This window comes from Gadus chalcogrammus, chromosome 14, assembly GCF_026213295.1.
Source record: "Gadus chalcogrammus isolate NIFS_2021 chromosome 14, NIFS_Gcha_1.0, whole genome shotgun sequence".
Lineage (NCBI taxonomy): Eukaryota > Metazoa > Chordata > Actinopteri > Gadiformes > Gadidae > Gadus > Gadus chalcogrammus.
Genome location: NC_079425.1, coordinates 26,517,448 through 26,537,734, shown reverse-complemented (window position 1 = coordinate 26,537,734; position 20,287 = coordinate 26,517,448). Strand labels below are relative to the sequence as shown.

General features: G+C 49.6%; 2 protein-coding genes across 5 annotated transcripts; one reads left to right on the top strand and one right to left on the bottom strand.

Annotated features, from left to right (window-relative positions):
• Positions 1-2,003: 2,003 nt before the first annotated feature.
• On the top strand, positions 2,004-6,552 carry pigb (phosphatidylinositol glycan anchor biosynthesis, class B). The gene is made up of 12 exons (XM_056607732.1): positions 2,004-2,394; positions 2,481-2,610; positions 2,724-2,841; positions 2,945-3,049; positions 3,302-3,432; positions 3,546-3,686; positions 3,768-3,819; positions 3,906-4,117; positions 4,202-4,266; positions 4,355-4,574; positions 5,146-5,323; positions 5,415-6,552. The coding sequence occupies exons 1-12, from the start codon at positions 2,295-2,297 to the stop codon at positions 5,562-5,564; spliced, it is 1,602 nt and encodes a 533-aa protein (XP_056463707.1). The 5' UTR covers positions 2,004-2,294; the 3' UTR covers positions 5,565-6,552.
• ccpg1 (cell cycle progression 1) lies at positions 5,585-12,067 on the bottom strand. 4 transcript variants are annotated; one of them, XM_056607715.1, is made up of 11 exons: positions 11,922-12,067; positions 11,358-11,586; positions 11,046-11,148; positions 10,746-10,828; positions 10,346-10,556; positions 10,078-10,164; positions 8,702-9,064; positions 8,345-8,436; positions 7,951-8,061; positions 6,410-7,728; positions 5,585-6,308 (listed from the first exon to the last, which is right to left on the bottom strand). In XM_056607715.1, exons 2-11 carry the CDS (start codon positions 11,415-11,417, stop codon positions 6,119-6,121), a joined length of 2,619 nt encoding a protein of 872 aa, XP_056463690.1. In that variant the 5' UTR covers positions 11,418-11,586; positions 11,922-12,067; the 3' UTR covers positions 5,585-6,118. The 4 variants fall into 4 exon arrangements, with proteins under 4 accessions (XP_056463690.1, XP_056463691.1, XP_056463692.1 ...); XM_056607716.1 differs by having other exon boundaries at positions 11,358-11,559; XM_056607717.1 differs by lacking the exon at positions 10,078-10,164 and having other exon boundaries at positions 11,922-12,062.
• Positions 12,068-20,287: the final 8,220 nt, after the last annotated feature.

Sequence of the window (20,287 nt, the reverse complement as noted above, 5' to 3'; positions counted from 1 at the left end):
TGAGGTTCAGGGGGGGGCGGAACCGGGGCCTGCTCCGCGGCGGGCGCCCCCCAGACCCCCGCTGGTGCCTGGTCCTGGGCGGGGTTCTGGCGCCGGTAGTAGGGGCCGTAGATGTAGACCCCCCCGGCGGTCCCCAGGCACATGGCTACGGCCATCTGGGGGAAGGTGATGCTCCGGCGGAACATGGTCTCCTCTGGTCTGGGAACCGGCCGACGCTCCGGAGCATGAGGAGAACCTGGAGAGAGGAACGGGAAGAGTCACCTCTACTGCCCGCTTTTACTTTGTAACTGGACGATTCGCCCAAAATGATAATAATTGTCATGCAGTATGTGTGGGAGAGTGTGTGTATATATATATATATATATATATATAAACAAAACACATGCGCACACACACACACACACACACACACACACACACACACACAGATATCGTTCTATTTTAACCTCGGAATGAATTACAATGACATGCTAAAGTCACTTGCTGTTAGGCAAGGAGTTATTACAAGTAAGAGGCAGTGGCACTTAATTAGGCTGCTAAAAATGCACGGGTACAGTCGAAGACAATATGATGACCTCGGTGACGAGATAGACTTTATCATGCAACAGCTGAAGGGAAATGGAAACCTGCATGGATACAGATGGATGTACAGCAAATACATGAAATTATTAATTATCATTTGGCATCCTTGCAAATGATAATTATATCTGGCATACCGATTATAAATGAAAACCATATGGAATCTGCATCAATGGTTGCATAGACAGCTTTTCCCGTAAAATAATTTGGCTTAAAGCGGCATACACCAGCAGTGATCCACATGTCATTGGAGGCTACTTTATGGAGGCCTAGAGGAGTTCGGTGGCTTCTAAGGTCCGCCCCGACACTTGGTGCTGGTGTAGCTGTCAAAACGAGGTCCATCCTCTATCACGTCACCGAGGTCATCATATTGTCTTCGGCTGTACCCGTGCATTTTTAGCAGCCGCTGCCTAATTAAGTGCCTCTTACTTATTAGAACCCCTTGCCTAACAGCAAGTGACTTTAGAATGTTATTGTAATTCATTCCGAGGTTAAAATAGAACGACATGCGTCTAACCCCTGCTGCAACAATAGACAACCACAACATAAAACACAACATAAGTATCTCGTTCCCACGAATTATTAAACTGTGGCCACAAAATAATTATCTTGTTCCCACAAATTATTAAACTGTGTCCACAAATTAGTTATCTCGTTCCCTTAATTTATTAAATTGTGTCACCAGATTATTAAATCATGCAAACAGATCACTAAGTCGGGAAAACAGATCACTAGATCGGGAAAACAGATTATTAAGTCGGGAAAACAGATCACTAAATCGGGCAAACAGATTTATTTATTTTTCCCAGATGTCACCAGAGGGGCTCCGTAAGAAGCCTCTTGGAGCTTAACTTGACAAAGATACTCCCCCAGTTGGGACCTGAAATATACATTATATATGTCGAATTGTAGGTTATCGTCTAAATTAAAATGTTTTCTGAACTTACCGGAGTTATTAGAAGGCACAGAGGATGAGAGACAGCCAAATCTAATACTTATAGGAAAGCTTGGTCAAGGACCACAGGACGAAACATGTTCCACAACCGGGTACTACAGGAAGGTTAGACGCGGTTCTCGCGAGAACTGCTCAATATCTCGCGAACGTGACTGCGTGTCATCTAAATGTTAATAATATAAAAATGTATACACATTTGTTGTGTGTATATTTATTAGGAAGATATCAAGATGTGCCCCCTTCATTAACTGTATATGTCCATACATTCAAAACTATAATCGTAAAATTAGGAGGCCTTTATGCAATTTTGAATAACATTTAAAAAATATATATATTTGTATCAACCAACAGAACTATACTATATTGAGGAAAAAATGAAATTAACACATTGCACTGATAGATATTTTCTTTAATTTATACAAACTGTAGTTAGTTTTGTAACTTTTATTGTGAAGTAAAGTAACACTTGTACCGGAAATGTAGAGTATAAGGAAGTTGACGAAGTTGCCTCCGTCTAGTTTGTGATTCACAAGCTGGTGGAAGTCTGGATTCATTTATTAATCATTATTACTATATTCTGTAGTCAATGATCTAACAGAACATGTCAGTCTATATCCATGATGGTTAATTTTGTTTGACGTTTAATGTTGCTGATCGTCGTCAAGTGTTAGAAATCAACTATTTGGTTGGAATATCGGACAATATTATCGATCACTAATCGAAGACAGATTGTTTCAATGACAAGGGGATTGACGCCACGATGGAGACCATCCGTGCCCGTTTCGGCTTCAGGGATAAAGACGAAACTGTCAAACTGAGGAAACGGAAATCCCAGCTACACAACAATGTGGTTAACGAGGGTGGGCATCTGGATGATAAGTCATAATTAAGTATTCTATCAGCACCTTCAGTTCAGAGGACCATGATTCCTTCCTCCACTCCACAGGCTGGTTGACCTTCGGCATCACCGCCTTCTCGGTGGTGTTCCGGCTGGTCAACTGCTCCCTGGTCCAGACCAGCTTCGTGCCTGATGAGTACTGGCAATCCTTAGAAGTCTCCCACTACATGGCCTTTGGATATCCTTTTGAACATGATATAGTCGTCCCGGTGACTGAAGCCCCTGTGTTTGTTATCATGATGCCGCTGACCTGTGATAGAATGAACACTGTATTCACCTTGACCTTCTCACTTACGGCTATCTGACCTGGGAGTGGCAGACCGGTCTCAGAGGGTTCATCTACCCGCTGTTCTTCGCCTCCATTTACAAAACTCTGCACTTCATCGGCTTGGACTCTGTGACTGTGCTGGTAAGTACAAACCATATTTCATTGCTCTTTTTAGCGTTCAGTTTCCTGTGTTGTTCTGTGATGCTAAAGTTGTTCTGCTCTAACCGGAGTGGTCGGCGCATAGATATGGTTTCCCAGAGTCATGCAGGCCCTGCTTGCGTCTGCGGCCGATGTGAAGATGTACTTCTTCGCCCGATCGATGGAGAATCCTCATGTGGCAAAATGGACGGTAAATAATGACAAGACTACAGAATATGATTTACTTAATGTGCTGTTATCAATGTTAACCAAGATAAGATACTTTACATACCCGGTAACATCACATTAGTATGATTTTATGAATGGATTTCTCTGCACATACTGTTGTTGTTGTTGTTGTTATTGGCCGAGCTAGATTTATTTTGCCCAGTTTCCTGGTGTCAGTACAAGGAGTGCAGGGTGAATCCTTTCTGATATCCCAACAAACTGTCTCCACTGCTAGTACTTCTGCCAGCTGTGCTCCTGGTTCACCTGGTACTGCTGCACCCGGACCCTGAGTAACACCATGGAGACCACCCTGACCAGCCTGGCCCTCACCTACTACCCCCTCCCGGGCTCCAAAGCACACCACAGGTCAGAGCCCAGAACACCGCACAGGTCAGAGCCCCTCCAGGCCGGGTCTGTATCTTGTCATCCTCTATCGATCGATCGGAATGAATCATTTTCTTTTTTTTAATACGTCTCAGTAAGAAGTATCTGACGCTGGTCGCCATGGCGATCGTGATCCGTCCCACGGCGCTGATCGTCTGGCTCCCGCTGCTCGTCTCCCACTTCCACCGGGAGGAGGGCCGGCTGCGGCTCATCACCCACCGCTGCCTCCCCATAGGGTGAAGGGTCCTCCGTCACCCCCCATACTCAGCACCGATTTTACCTTAAACGTGCTCACTAACCGCCTCTCTGACCCGCAGGGCTCTTACCCTGGTGAGCTCAACTGTAATCGACTGCCTGTTCTACGGCAAGGTACAGAACCCGTCCCCCCGTCCCCCTGTCTGCTGATTATAAGGTCCTCTCTGAGGCAGTGTGTGTCTAAAGCTTGTTCTCCGCAGTGGACCCTGGTGCAGTACAACTTCCTGCGGTTCAACGTGCTGCACGGTCTGGCCGCGTTCTACGGCTCGCACCCCTGGCACTGGTACCTCAGCCAGGGCTTCGCAGCGGTCGTCGGGCCCCACCTGCCCTTCTTCCTCCACGGCTGCTCGCTGGCCTCCAGACGCTACAGGGTCCTGCTGGTCACCATCGTCTGGACCCTCACGGTGTACAGGTGAGCTCGGGTCAGGGGGTCAAAGGTCATTGAGGTGAAAAGCAGGACGGACCAGAGTGCTCACAGTCTGTGATCTGTGAACAGCTTTCTCCCACACAAAGAGTTCCGGTTCATCTACCCCGTGCTGCCCTTCTGCATGCTCTTCTGTGGTGAGTCCTTTGTCACGGTATTCACCATGTCATTGTTCATGGTGTCACAACACCCCCGTTGACGAGGTCTGCTCCCCTGGGCCTGAAGGGATGTCGCTGGCCCACCTGAAGGCCCGGAGGCGGGCGGCGGCGGGGGTGCTGCTGGTGGCCAACCTGCTCCCAGCGCTCTATACCGGCCTGGTTCACCAGCGGGGGGCACTGGACGTCATGACCCGTCTGCAGGAGCTCTGTGAGCCCCCCGGCCCCGCGGGCTCCCCCAGCCCTGAGGTCGTGTTCCTCATGCCCTGTCACTCAACCCCCTACTACAGGTACTGTCACACCTCACCCTGTCACTCAACACCGTGTTACTCCTCACCCTGTCACTCAACACCCTACTAAAGGTACTGTCACACCTCACCCTGTCACTCAACCTCCTACTACAGGTAGTCTGTCACACCTCACCCTGTCACTCAACACCCTGTTACTCCTCACCCTTTCACTCCTCACCCTACTACAGGTAGTCTGTCACTCCTCACCCTGTCACTCCTCACCCTACTAAAGGTACTGTCACACCTCACCCTGTCACTCAACACCCTGTCACTCAACACCCTGTTACTCCTCACCCTTCTACAGGTAGTCTCTGTGGGGGGTCTGTGACTCCAGACTCTACAGGTTGTTTCTCTGGGGGTTCTGTGATAGGACTGGTTCCTCTATGTTATCTATTCCACAAAGTAGAGTCCATCATTCTGTTTGTCTGTGTGTGTGGTCCTAATAATGTTTTTTTCTATGTGATTACACCTCCACCAGGGATTATATATGATCGGTCTTACTTGAAATACTAGAAAACATGAGTAAAAAAAGATTACAAATAGTTTGACATCTACTCCTTTCCTCCTGCAGCCATGTCCACTGCCCCCTCAGGATGAGGTTCCTGGAGTGTCCCCCTGACCTCGGGGGGGCGGGCTACTCTGAGGAGGCCAGGGTGTTCTATCAGGACCCCCTCCACTGGCTCTCAGGGGCCTTCCCAGACCGGGCCGCCCTGCCCACCCACCTGGTGCTGTTTGACGTTCTGGAAAAGGTACAATGTTCGAGGAGGGTTCTGGTCTATTAAACACAATAAGTCGGCTTCACTGTTTTTCCGTTATTAAAACGCTCTGTCGTTGATCTAGGACATTTCCGGATTTCTGGAAAGCAATAAATTCACAAGGACTGCCGAGATATTCCACTCTCACTTCCCTGAAGGGCGAGTCGGAGGAAACATCTTGGTCTACGAGAGACGAGCCGCGGCCCTGGAGGAAAACATACCACCTGATATTTAAAATAGCTTTTATTTGTTTGTTATTAAATGTGAGACAAAACCAAGTTCGTCTGAGTTTAGTTTTTCTTTATTGTTTTTGTTTATCATCCAACACGCCAAACTTGAAGGTCAAATAAAACATCCAGAACAAGATGAGAAGTGGAATGTAGAGTTGGAACATTTAAAAGCGATCTAACCATGGCAAAGAACTTCACAACAACGTGAAGTACAGCAACAAGTCCAATTCAACTTGAACAATAAAACATCACGTCTAATGAGAATCCAAACCTTGCTGCTCAACAGCTTCTTGAAAGTTGATCAATTTACAATAACTAATCTGTTGTTGTGGTTTGAAGTTCTAATTTATAAAGTAGATCAAAGGAACCAGATCACTTGGGGAACACTGCCTGTCGGAATGGCTTTTAAGTACATTCCCAACTATTTGAAAACTGAACACAAAAAGCTTAAATTCAGTAGCATTATACAGGAAACATTGTGCAAAACATGTAAGACTCTTAGTCCAAAGCAAATCAGGAAATAATTATAAAGTAAGTGGAAAGACACTATTTGCATATGTTAATATTTTGGATCAAACGGCAATGGGCCCAATTCAATTTTGACGTCAGCCATGTGTGTGTCTGAGTTCCCTCCTGATCGGCTAGATCTCCTCTCTCTCTGGGGCCGCGACCTCGCTCTCTGCTGCTGCTGCTGCTGCTGCTTGACCTGCAGGCTTTCTTTGGTCTGCTTACTGGGACCCTCCGTAGGTCTGTTGGGGAAGTTCAGAGGTGAGAAAAGCCTATCATTTACAATCATGTCACAGGTACACCTTGAAACGCTGTCACTGTTTAACTGGTCTGCGGGAGTTACCTTGGTCCATAGCTCTTAGTGTTTGACTCTCCATAGAAGTGCCTGTCGACGTACTCATCGAGGTCTGCAAACACCCCGTCATCAAGGCCGTAGTACTCGTGCATGTTCTCCAGGTAATCCTCCACGCGGCCGACAAAGTCTTTGAACAGCATCTGGTCGTGGATGAACACGCCGTTGAGGAAGAACTTGTTGATGAACCTGTCCAACTCCCTCCAGTGGTGGAAGTCCTCCACCTCCTGATGGAGGTAGCTCTGGAGGAGCTGGTGGAACTCGTCCGCTCTCACGGGCTCCGTTCCTTCTCCGAAGAGACTCTGGGAGCCCTTGAAGCCACGGTTGAAGACGCGGGCGCCCCGCCTGGGGGCCTCTCGTTGGCTCTGCGTGTCTCCGTCCTCATGGACTTTGTCTCCTGACTTACGGGTGTTCTGGCTGCGCTTGTGGCCCTCGGTGGACTCAGAGGAGTGGCTGTGCTGAGGCCTGTGGGGCCCCTGCTGCCACGGCCCCTTAGTGTCCCAGGGCCCCTTAAAGTCCCAGGGGCCCTTAGCGTTGTTGAATCTTTTGGACTCGGCGGTGGCCTTGTTGATTAACGTTGACGCGGAATCCTTAAAATGGCGGAAGGTTGATTTGACGGAATCAGAGAACTTCCTCAGGTTCTCCTTCACTGCCTCCTTGGCCTTCTTGAGCTGCTCCTTGTGGTGATGGACAAACTCCTTGGAGGAGTTCTTCACTGCCTCGAAGGTCTTCTTCAACTTCCCGGCCATGCCCTCTTTGGACTTCTGGGCTCTGGGCGGAGTGTCTCCTTTGGCCTTCTCCTCCTTGCTCTCCACGTACAGCCGCTCCCACAGGTCTGAGCGTTGCTGCTCAAAGCCCAGCCTCTTCTCCAGCTCCGTCAGCCGCGTCTGGGTCTCCGCCTGGCTCTGCTCCGCCCCGGCGCTGCTGCCGGCCAGCTGCTCCAGCTCCTCCCTGAGGCCCTCCGTGAACCTCCTCTCCCGGTCCAGCTCCTTCCTCAGCGAGCGCGTCTCCGCCATGGCTGCGTCCCTCTGGCTGAGCATGCCACGCCCCAGCGCCCGCCTCGCCTCCAGCTGCTCCGTCAGCCTCTGGTTCTCCGACACCAGGGGGTCCGCGCCACGGGCCCCGAGCCGGGCCACCTCGGAGCGCAGGGCCCGCAGCTCCTCCTGCAGGCCCCACAGAGAGCGTTGCTCCTGCTCCAGGGAGCTCTGCAGCTGCTGCTTCTCCGAGGCCAGCCGCTGCCCCTGGGCCTCCATCAGGGCCCTCTCCTCCACCCCCTGCTGCAGCCGCACCTCCAGCTCATAGCCCTGGGCCTGGAGGACACCATACAAAGGGAAGCACTGGTTATCATAATGAATCAACTCGTCTAGTTAATCACCTGTACTCCATAATCACAGCTCCGCACTTCAAAGTGGTCACACCTGCTTGTTATTCATTATATTTGCTCAGGTTGAATCATGTTTAAAATACTACATAACTAATAATGAATATTCCCAGTGGTTCTACTTGGGAGGCTGTAGAGAAGGACAGGTCACCTGTAGCAGGGTCTGTCGTATATTGAGCTCCTCGTTCTCTTTCGATATATTTATTATCATCTCCACGAAGCTTCTGTGATTGAGCTCTTCTTTGGGAAACCAAGCCAGGTCCTATAGGGTGAAACAAAACGTCCACAGGATGAACTGACAAGAACTAGCAGGATCATTTCTCTCAATACCTTTCAGAAATCCACCTTTTAAGTAACACGTTAATTTAATTATTTATTTATTGGTTTATTTCAGGGACATTGTACAATGATCAACAGTAAAACTAAGTGAGCCAGAGTTAGCCTAAGAGGCTAGTTTACATCTGTTGTCCCCGGATATATTATAGCTTTACTAATACACTAAAGTACACGTTTAGTGTTTTGTTTATTGTAAGCATCTCTCATACCTCGTCTTTAAAAAAGGTTCTCAAACACTCTTCCAGCACTGCGTCAGGATCCCTACACACTGCGTGTGTAGGGAATCCCTGCTGAGGTTGGCCTGAAATACAAAGTACAATGACTACAAAATACGATGAACATGAGAACCTTGAACAAACAGACCAACACTGACCAATCAAATATCAATCTCAGTTACAATCTGTCTGCATTTCTGCATGTCGTCAAAGCCCTGAAGCGAATGGTAGATTCCAGTTCTGCCATTCATGCTAAACCTCCTGTAATTTCCATAACATTTCCTGCATGCCAAGCAGTTCTTACAGTTCCAATGTAATCCGACTCTGGTGACTCTTCCTGGAGGTATTTACCGTAGGAGTGGCCCACGCTAATGCTGACGGCGACCAGCAGCATCAGCAGGACACACGTGTTGAGGCTGCAGCCGGCCTCCCCCGGCCCTGGGACCCGGGCCCCGCGAGCCTCATGGGCCTTGGGAACCTCCTCCCCCTCCTCCTCCCGCTCCTCCTCCCCCTTCTGCTCCTCCGCCTGCTCCTGCTCCTGCTCCTCCTCACTCTGGCCAGACCCCGGCGCCCCTCCCTCCGGGGGGTCTGCCAGCAGGGGGCCGGTGTTCCTCCGGGGGCGCCTCCTCCGCAGGGCGGTGGCTGCTCCGCCCACGGACTCGTCCTCACTGCTGCTGCTGGACGGGGGCGGCGGGGGCGGCTGGGCCGGCAGCACTGAGGATCAACACATTCATGTATTAGTGTCGGACCAAGCAGCCCTATGTTATATCAGTCCAACACATTCATGTATTAGTGTCAGACCAAGCAGCCCTATGTTATATCAGTCCAACACATTCATGTATTAGTGTCGGACCAAGCAGCCCTATGTTATATCAGTCCAACACATTCATGTATTAGTGTCAGACCAAGCAGCCCTATGTTATATCAGTCCAACACATTCATGTATTAGTGTCAGACCAAGCAGCCCTATGTTATATCAGTCCAACACATTCATGTATTAGTGTCAGACCAAGCAGCCCTATGTTATATCAGTCCAACACATTCATGTATTAGTGTCGGACCAAGCAGCCCTATGATATATCAGTCCAACACATTCATGTATTAGTGTCGGACCGCCGAAAGTTTCAACACGGGAAGAGCTTAGCGGTGGGGCAAAATCTGTGCACGTTCACGTCGGCAGCAACCGCTTCCTGGTCCAACCGCCGCGGTTGTAACCGCCTCCCCTCTGCCGCCCTTCCCTTATTGAGATGATTGGAGGCGGCGAGTTGCCGCGCGGCAGTGTGCAAGCAGCTTTAGTCTCGGACCAAGCAGCCCTACGTTATATCACAGTCCAACACGTTCATTATATTTATGTTTTAGTCTCAGACCAAGCAGATTGCAGCGTAGAGTAAGTGTTGATAAACAACTACTGATTGATCAAATTCATAATTAAGTCATGGTTGAGTTACTTCAAACAATCGTCAGGGAAAATGCAGAAAGCCAACCACTGCCAAAGATAACGTCAAATAGTTACGGCTACAGTTACCGTGTCGTCAATCACTCTTTGGCACAACGTAGGTTGGTGATACACACAGTCGATAAACAGGAAGAGACAACATGCTACCAAACAAGCATTACAGGTTTACGTCCTGTAACCGCATCCTGATCTTCCTGGGGGTTAAGCTCCGGTTAGTTCTCTCTGGGTTGCTCAAGATGCACACACTTCACTAGCATCACTCTGGGACCACCTGGCAGGGAGCTGCTCCCGGTGAGCCGCAGTCTCAGCCGGAGGCCTAACCGCCACAGAGTCTGAGGAAGCCTCCAGGAACCTCCTGCTACAAAGAACGGCATCATGGGACAGGGGGGACTCAGAAACTCTACCGTTTCTTGGTTTTCTGTTCATAGCTCGTCTCTGAAGTCTTGTATCTGCTTTGTAAATACTTGAAACCTTGCACTGATTAAAAGTGTCACGTGAGCCAAAGAAGTTCTAGTGTGAAAGGTGGAAGTGCGTCCTACCGGTCTCTACGGCCGTGAAGGTGTACTGACTGCTGGACGAGGTTCCCATGTAGGACTCCTCGTTGGCTGCTGGTTCACCCCGCTCCTCGTCCTCCTCGTCCTCCTCGTCCTCCAGCTCCTTCATGTCTCCTAAGGTCATGATGTCGGAGGAGGAGAGGTCGCTGGAGGAGCACAGCGCCACGTGCTCCTGGGATGCGGCGCCCCCTAGGGCCTGCAGGGGAACAACAGGTTGGCACAATGAAACATGAGATTTCTGCATGGGGAACTCCAAACTTCAAATATGAATTCAAACTTTACTACAAGCCTATGTTCCTCACTCAGTTTTCATGTGAAAAGTAGTAGAGTAGAGGGCCGGTGGTGGACATAAGGGTTTACACAGTTGTAAGCAATGTATTCTGACCTCAGATGCTGACATTGTTTCCTCAAAGGTTTCTTCCAGCACAGTTTCATCTAGTGGATCGCTTTTCCCTTCAAAGCAACCAGCTAGAAAGAATAAATGCACATGGATCAAGAGGTTATAAACAATAATAATAAATGTGTTTGTTAGACACACATTACATAACCGGTTTGAAACAATGTAAACCAAAGAGTTTAGTCAAATCTTTGGTTTATATTATTTCCAAACGGTTATGTAATGCAGCACTTGATTGACTGCTGTAGCATTGATCTAAATATAAAGTCACATCCTGGTTTTCCTTACCGGTAGGAACCAGCAAGTCTGGCTCCCGAACGGGAGGAAAGCTGGCCGGACCATTCCCGAATTCCAGTGCCTGATCAAGGCCCAGGCTCTCTATGTCTGAACCCTGCAAAACACACAAAAACACGATCATATCGAACCTCAACACAGACATGTACATAATGACAAAGACATATATAATAAGAATTGCAAAATTACAGCTTGTTATAATGTATGCACAACTTTTATTTTACTGCATTTAAACAGAGCAACTTCAAATAAGCTCAGAGCTCCATACAACTGGTGGACAACTAGAGAGGAACGAGAAATAATCACCTCATTGCTGATCAGAGTCCATCCACAGGAGGATTCTGTATCACTCGAGGTTTCTGACATTTTGACCAGTAGTGCAGCCCTCCTGAGGTGAGAGAGACCGTAGTGCAGCCCTCCCGGAGTGAGAGAGAGACAGTTTGTGCACCCCTCCTGGGGTGAGAGAGACAGTACGTGCAGCCCTCCTGGGGTGAGACGTGCAGCTCTCCTGCGGTGACGTCAGAGTTTATTGCATCTAAACCACAACAATAACATGGATTAAAAATACAACACAATATCGACCTCTGGCGGGGCGGGCTAAAAGCCCACTAAACTGAAACTGAAAACTAAAACAATCACGATATGACAGGCTGGGACTGAACAACTGTTGACCTTAATTCATCTACTTTAATTTCTCCGTAACAAGATAATGACTACATTTCTGAAGTTACCTGGTAACGTAATACATGATGTAAGTGGCTAACAACCGCCAAGCATAAGCTATATTGAATGCAATAACTGTGTCCATTCTTTAGTTAAAGTTACACAGGACAGCTAAATCAACAAACGAAGAAAAATGTGTTTATTTACCGGGAGAATCACTGATGCAACTCGTTGCAAGAACAAATATCTGTTGTGCTCTGGGCCTCGGTCGCCCGCATCCAGCAACGACAGTCCAGTTCAGTGGAATGATGGGAAATATAGTTCACAGGAGGAAACACGCCGCCGAGTTTCTCCACATTTAAACTACATAACCCATCGTGCCTGCATGAAGAACTTGGGCCAACAGACGATAGGGAGAGAACCACGTGGTGACGTGAACAACAACAACAACAAGGGCGGATTAACATGGGAGGAGGTCTCGTCGATAGACTCTTCTACACGAACACATCTAATATTAAATATTGTTTCAAACGACAACTGAATATTTACTTTATATCCTGTCGTGGGTAAATAATTGTAACTAAAATATAAAATGATATATACATTATATAAACCTTTTTTATATAATTACTAGTCATTTGTATACATTCTCCTGGGACCTAAAGGTCCCTCCTTCCCTCTCTTATTGAAAGGTTTTAAGATAGTCGCATTTGCATTTCCATTGTCCACGAAGTCAATCGACTGACTTCTTTGTTGTGTTTATTGCTTTAACTGTCTTCCAGCCTTGCAGACATGTCCACTTCAACTTGTAATAACATGTCTCTCAAGCCATGGCTGACTGAACCCTTGCAAACTCTAAACTCACGATGGTCACCCCCCTCACCTTTGTTGTTCTGTAATGTATTTTGCCTCAATTCTCAACCCAAGCCTTATGAATCTTTAAATGTTTTTTTTTATTCTTCTGCTCTTCTTCCAAGACCCCCACTTCAGGGTAGTTTACTTCCAAAAGAGAAATCAGTTTTGTCACTTTTTTCAAGCATTTCTCTGTTCACTTTAATAAATCCAACCTTAAGCTTCCCTACGGTGTGGTCTTTGTTTGTTTACAACCAAGGAAATGCATTAAACATCAACGAGGTCAGAGGCTGTCCACACTAAATCTACAATTTGAGCGAATTTAACTTAAAATCAATGGTGTTACAGGTAGCATGTAGCTACCAGATTGGAGGAGTGAGGTGGCGACCTAGAGGAGGGGCGGCACCAGGTGGGCTCCTCCCATCTCCACCTGCAAGTCGTTTACTAATCAGGGCTCCACCTAGTGGGGATGAGTTCACCTGCTGCAGCAACAGTTCAGTTCACTGTTGGTTTCCCCACCAGGCTTTAAGTTCCCTAGGGAACATAGGCCATATATATGAAACCCCTCCATCCTCTTCGGTCTTGTGCCCTCCGATCCAGTTGTTGCCATGTCAGCCCTTTTGTCTTCATCTCATGCTCTGTGGTTCTTCTCCAGGTGGTTCTAGGTCTTCCCCTCTTTCTCTTTCCATGTGGGTTCCATGTTAGGGCCTGCTTTGCAATTGATTTTTTTTTTTCTTCTGAGTGTGTGGCCTATCCATTTCCATTTTCTCATCCTGATTTGGGTCTCTATTGGTTCTTGTTTGGTGAGTTCCCAAAGGTTGGCATTTGAGATGGTGTTGGGCCAGTAGATTCCCAGGAGGCGTCGTAGACAGCGGTTGCTGAATGTCTGAAGTTTGTTGAGTATGTTGGTGGTTGTCTTCCAGGTTTCGGATCCGTAAAGTAGAGTGGATTTGACATTTGAGTTGAAGATTTTTAGTTTGGTCTTGAGTGATATGTTTTTTGTTTTCCAGATTTTATTTAAGATGTTAAATGTTGTCCTTGCTTTCCCAATTCTGTCTTTGGCATCCTCCTCCGATCCTCCTCCTATATTAATTACACTCCCAAAATATGTGAAACTGGTTACATCCGCTAACTGGTTTTGATCCATGGTTATTGGTGTGTTGTTCTTGTTGTTGATTTGCATTACTTTGGTTTTTGATCAGTTGATTTTGAGCCCGAGCGAAGCAGCAGTTATCTCTAGTTTGTATGATTTCTCCTGCATCTGTCGGTGGGTGTGTGCAAGTAGTGCCAAATCATCAGCAAAATCCAGATCCTCTAGCTGTTCGGTCAGGCTCCACTGTATGCCGGTTCGGCGGTTGTTGGTTACCTGTTTCATAGTCCAGTCTATGCAGAGGAGGAAGAGGAAGGGTGAAAGCAAGCATCCCTGCAGCACCCCAGTCAGGACCTCAAAGGCCTCTGATACGCATCCTTCATGGAGAACTGGACATTTCATCCCATGGTAAGTGTTCTTGATGATGCTGATGAACTTTGTTGGGATGCCACTAGGGAACAGAACATGGTTGGAATGTTCTTGTTAACGTTATGAGACTAATGATGAATCTGTCCTCCAGGTGAACGGAAGAAGGCAAACTTTTCGAAATACAACTGATTTCTAGATCATGACCTGCTTCGAGGGAGCACTTATTTAATAGGCCTACTTGATGCCTTGACATTACTCTCTAACAGCCTATTAATATGAAAGTACAATTGGAGATTTTGAAATAGTGATCTTATTGAAATTTATGAAAGAATAACTTTTTACAAGATGATTCTAATTTTCATTGGATTATATACACTAATTAAAACACATGAATATCCTATTTCTGTTAAGTCTCTTTCATGAGATGCAGCTTAACCAAACTGCACCTTTTTATGTAATAAAGTAAACTTTAAGTTTCATGTTTTTATGAAGTTTCTACAGGTTCAAATACTTTGAGTTGTATGATTGAAGCCCACGTACTACAATTATAAAAAAAGGTTGATTTAAGCTTACAAATTATTCAAAATATCAAAGCTTAATAAAGAATAGCCTGTATAGACTGTATAGCGCGGAAAGGGCTATTGCCGGTTTGCCGCTACTTTTGGTGGAGCAGCTTGTCGCTTTCCCCCACTGTAAAAGCCGCTAAGTATAGCTTCCTTTGTTTCCTTTGAGTAGAAGCAGCTCGGCTGTGTTCTAAGTTACCACATTTGTTTGGTAACACTTTTGTTAAAAAAAAAAAAAATCTGTTCAGTCACTTACCGTTGAAGGCAGCATTCTCGCGTCCCCTCCCTGTAACACTGTTGTGTAACACTGTTGTGTATTTCTTTTCAGTCACTCACTGGTGAAGGCAGCGCTCTCGCGTCCTCTCCCGGTAACACTGCTGTATATTTGAGCTCAGTCACTTTCCAGTGAAGGCAGCGCTCTCGTGTCCTCTCCTGGTAACACTGCTGTGTAATTCTTTTCAGTCGCTTACTGGTGAAGACTGCGCTCTCGCGTCCTCTCCCAGTAACACTGTCTTGTGTTTTTTGAGTTAGAAGCTTACTGGTGAAGGCAGTGCTCTCGCTCCCTCTCCCAGTGTTCTGCTGATGGCTCATGTGTGTGGCCCTCCTTGAGCCTGACGATGGTCATGATCGCTGCCCCTCTTGCCTCGGCTTCGAGCATTTGAGGGAGGGCCTTACCGAGAGGGCCTTTATGAACTGCGGCTCCATGCCCTTGGCACTCAGGCTGGCTAGGCTCGCAGCGGTGGAACGTCCGACAGCCGTCGACCTTCCCTCAATGACGCCACTTCCTTCGGCTCAGCCCGGCCGTTCTTGGCGTCGGGGTAGAGCAGTGCCCCCTCCCCCCAGGAAAAGGGCTAGGAACGAGCTAGCATCCAAGGTGGATCGCTTGTCGTCCGACATGGTGAGGATACAGGAGCTCCTCCTGACCCTGCAACCTGGGGCGGGTGGGGCGGTGGCTGGCTCCAGCCTGACTCTTCCTTGGGGGATGCGCCTAGCACGGACGATGTCCTGTCGCTGGCGGCGTCGGTTAACCTCTTTAGTGAAGGTGTCACTGAGGAGGAAACCTCAAACACTTTTGGGAAGGCCTCCCGCTCCTCTGCTCAGAGCTCTGGGTACAGCATAGAGGGTAAACCCATGGGGGCCGTCATCCGTACGGCCCTGGCTCGCCTGGGGCTCGATGCTCCTCAGGAAGACTTGGCTCAGCCTAGCGCCTTTTTCAGGTGCAGCCCTGCCACAGCCCCTTTCTCTGTCCCTCCTTCGGAGGAGTACTTAAAGGAGCTACATGTTTGCTGGAAGGATGCCAAGGCTCTCCCCCGTCCTTCTGCCAGTGCTCGGGCCTTGGCTGCCATGCGGGATCCAGCGCAGTATGGGCTGGGTCGCATGCCACCCGTTGAGCCCGCCATTGCCTCCCTCATTTTGACTCCCGATCAGGCTTTGCGGCCGGATGCCAGGTGTCCTCGGCCCCAGTGCAGGGTCACAGACGACCTGCGACGCAGCAGCGCGTTTGGGTCTGATAGGGAACTCCAGAGGTAGGGGTAAGTCATTCATGTGCAAGTCACAAGCAAGTCTCAAGTCATAACCTTCAAGTCTCAAGCAAGTCCCAAGTCACTGTGGTGAGAATCAAGCAAGTCACAAGTCAAGTCATTGCTCAGGTCAAGCAAGTCACAAGTCAAATCATACAAAAATCTGATGATCTAACCCAGTTTCCACATTTAAAAATCGGTAAAGAGAGTGGTTCATAAGTTGAGTTTTATTTCAACATTAACAATAACAATGTCTTAACAATAACAATAACTCAAACTACACAAGCCTGAAAGCTGGTAGCAATCTTGCTGCCTCGCAACATACATCGACATACAATGCATTGCATTTGCAAAAAAAAATAATTTGACAGTACTTTGTCACTGAGTTCTGAAAGATGCGGTCACATTATCACCCCACCATGGCTGAACACACGTTCAAGTGGTGCACTTGATGCAGGGACTGCTATAACTCGTACCTCCACCTTGAACAAAAATACACTTAAAACCACTGAGTTAGAAGTAGCCTACTGACATGAAAATTAAACAAGTTAATCATCTGTGGAACGGGCAGGGCTCGAAAAACTCCAGCCAATGATTTTCAGAAACACCGAGTGGCATTGGAAGTAAGTACGTCAATCAAACGGTCGTACTGCACTCCCCCTCCCCCCGCGGGTGACCTCTTCGTGCACGTGCACATACTCAAAACTCGTGCCAGAGCAAGCTTCTGTTTCTTGTTATCCTGCGGTAGCTACTGGAGCTAGTTTACTTGCTAATCCACATTTTGACCTAGCGCTAGAATACAACCCTAAACTCCAACCTAGCTAGCCTGCCCTGGCCCACTCTCGCGCATCTGTGTTCGCGCTCTTGTGTGATTGCGCGTCCATGTACTTGGAATGGGTGGAGTCAAGAGTCAGCGTTGAAGGAGAGGGGGTAGGACCATTTGAGTTGCGTCTTTTCAAAATCTGCTGGCGTATCGCAAATCACATATCCAACATATAATCTAACTTTAGAAAAGTCATTTCGAGTCATCTGTCTCAAGTCTAAGTCAAGTCTGAAGTCATGAAGACCAAGTCAAAGTCAAGTCGAGTCTTTTATCAGTGTTAGTCAAGCAAGTCTCAAGTCCTCAAATTTGCGACTCGAGTCTGACTCGAGTCAAGTCATGTGACTCGAGTCCCCCATGTCTGGGCAACTCCCTCTCCCACCTAATGCTGGCGCTCTCGACCTGAGTGATGCATCCCTACAGGCCTTTGCCCTCATGTCCAGGAAATTGGGCTGTGTTATGTCCACCCTGGTCCAGACTCCCCGCCAGGTTTTGTTGGCTCAGTCGCCCCTGAAGGAGGCATTCAGGAAGGCCCTCAGAGCCGTACCAGTGGTTCCGGGGGAGCTGTTTGGATCAGCTTTGAGACGCTGGAGCGAGCTGGCCAAGCTAGGCAAACCAACCTGCAGCTGTCGGGTCTTCACAGGAGTGTGTCCGCTCCCAGCCATGCTCTTATCCAGCGAGAGACGAGGGCCTACGTAGATCTCGGCGGCCCGCCTAGCAGCCCGCTGATAACTTTCGCGCCCGCCCATCGCCCGGGCAGCCTTGGGCCGCGCAGCCTCGCCGGTACCCCTCCAGAGCCGACAGAGGCCGGGGGGCCAGGCGCTAGGACCACGGGGCCGGTCGTCGGCTGTTTTTCCCAGCAGCAGCTCAGTTACTGGGCTGCCTGTACTATAGAACCCTGGTTGGTTTCCACCTTAACCCGAGGGTACAAATTACAGATCCGACGGCGGCCCAAGGCCTTTGGCCGGGTCAAGATTACAGTCGTCCGTCATCCGACAAAGGCTGCAGCTCTGGCCCAGGAGCTCCCGCCCTCGTTCGCCTCCTAGGTCGCGATCGAGCCAGTGGACCCTCAGTTATAACCCGGGGGGTTCTACTCAGCGTACTTTCTGGTATCCGAGAAAGACGGCGGATTCCGGCCAATTCTATATCTAAGGGGCCTGAACACGTTTTTAACGGTTTTACCATTCCACATGCTCACCTCTGCAGACACCCTGAGGGTAGTTGCCAGGGGGGAGTGGCTCACGACTATAGACCTAAACGACGCCTTTTTTCTTTTGCCGGTTGTGTCACACGACACAGGAACGGCTTCCTGAGGAGCCGTTCCTGAGGTTTGCCTATGGGGGCCGGCATTTCCAGTTCAGGGTACTTCCCTTCGGGATTTCCCTCTCCCCGAGGGTTTTCACCAGGGTTGTGGCGGCAGCCCTTGCACCCCTGCAGACGCGAGAATGAAGGTCCTGCCATATCTGGACGACTGGCTGGTCTGTGCGCCGTCCAGGTCCCAGGTGGCCCAGGACACGGCCCGCCTGCTGTCGCACGTCGCCCGGCTGGGCTTGATGGTGAACCGATTGAAGAGTTGCCTGGACCCTTCCCAACGGGTTACCAATCTGGGGTTGGTCCTAAACTCGGTCGCCATGAGGGCCTACCTTTCACCTCGGCGCGTGAACGACATCCTCCGCCTCCTTTCCCTCTTCAGAGCCAGCAGGAGGCTGCTTTTTATTCAGTTCCTTCAGCTTTTGGGCAGGCTGGCAGCTGCTTCAACTGTGGTGCCTCTGGGCTTACTTTCCCTGCGCCAACTCCAATGTGGCTGAACAGCCTGCACCTAGATGCCAAGTGGCACAGGCAGAGGAGGGTCAAGGTGACCCTGTAGTGTTTCGTCTCTCTGGCTCCATGGAGGGTGAGAGCGTATCTGGCGGCGGGCGAACCCATGGGCGCAATTCCGGTACGCTGGGAGTTGGTAACAACGGACGCCTGCCTCTCGGATGGGGCGCAGTGTGGCAGGGCAGGACTGTGCAGGGACGGTGGTCTGGCCGAGACATTGCACAAAACATCAATGTGCTAGAGCTCCGGGCTGTGCAGCTGGCACTGGCCAGCTTTCTGCCCCATTTGGCAGGCCAGCATGTCCTGGTCCGGTCGGATAACATGGCCACGGTTTCCCAGGTGAACCACCAGGTGGGCACCAGGTCGGCACGGCTTCTCCGGGTATCCCAGAGCCTGTTGACTTGGGCTTCTCCCGGGCGGCAGACTTCCTCTCCCGACGGAAGCCTCCACCGGGGGAATGGCGGCTTCACCCCGAGGTGGTGGAGTCGATGTGGGGCCTCTTCGGCAGGGCAGAGGTAGACCTCTTTGCCTCGGAGGAGTCGGCGCATTGCCCCCTCTGGTTCTCCTGGGCAGAAGCGTCCAGCCCTTTAGGGCAGGATGCGCTGGCGCACGATTGGCTGGACAGGCCTCTCTATGCATATCCACCATTGCCTCTGATTCTACGACACTCCATCTGGTGTCCCCCTTTTGGCTGGGAAGGCTCTGGTATCCACTGCTGCTCAGGCTCTGCTGCAGCTCACCATGGCGCCTCCCCGACAGGAGGGATCTCCTGTCAAAGCTTGGGGGTCAGATCTGGCATCCCAAACCCTGTCGCCTTCAGCTCTGGGCTTGTTCACTGCAGGGCCCGACCCACTGCTGAGGGATTGCACTGCGGCTGTCAGGGGTACTATAATTAGTGCCAGGGCACCGTGGACCAGGTTGCAGTACAAAAACAGAGGGAAGCTGTTCTCCAACTGGTGTATGGCTTGGGCCGTGGATCCAGTGCACTGCGCTGTGCCCACCGTGCTGGAATTCCTGCAGTTCCTCCTGGATAGTGGCCGATCGCACTCTACCTTGAGGGTCTATGTCGCTGCCATCTCCTCCCTACACGATAGGGTTGACAGCGCCACGTTTGGATGCCACAGGTTAGTGTCCCACTTTCTTAGTGGGGCTTTGAGGCTGCGTCCCCCTACAGCCATGAGGGCTCCAGCATGGGACCTGCCACTGGTGCTGGAAGCCTTGTCATCACCTCCCTTCGAGCCTTTGGGTCAAGGGGGGTTGAAGTGGCTGTCCTTTTACTCGCCATAACCTCTGCAAAGCGTGTCGGGGAGTTACATGCCCTATCGGTGAGTGATACATGCTTGAGGTGGAACTCTGATGGCTCGGGTGTCACTCTATGGCCAAATGTTGCGTTCCTGCCAAAGGTGCTTCCACGCAATCACCTTAACCAGCCCATCCAGTTAGCATGCTTTGACCCCCCCCATCTGAGGAGGGTGGGTCTGAGCTGCTGTGCCCAGTGCGGGCCCTTAGGGCTTATATTTCTGCTACCGCCAGTATTCGCC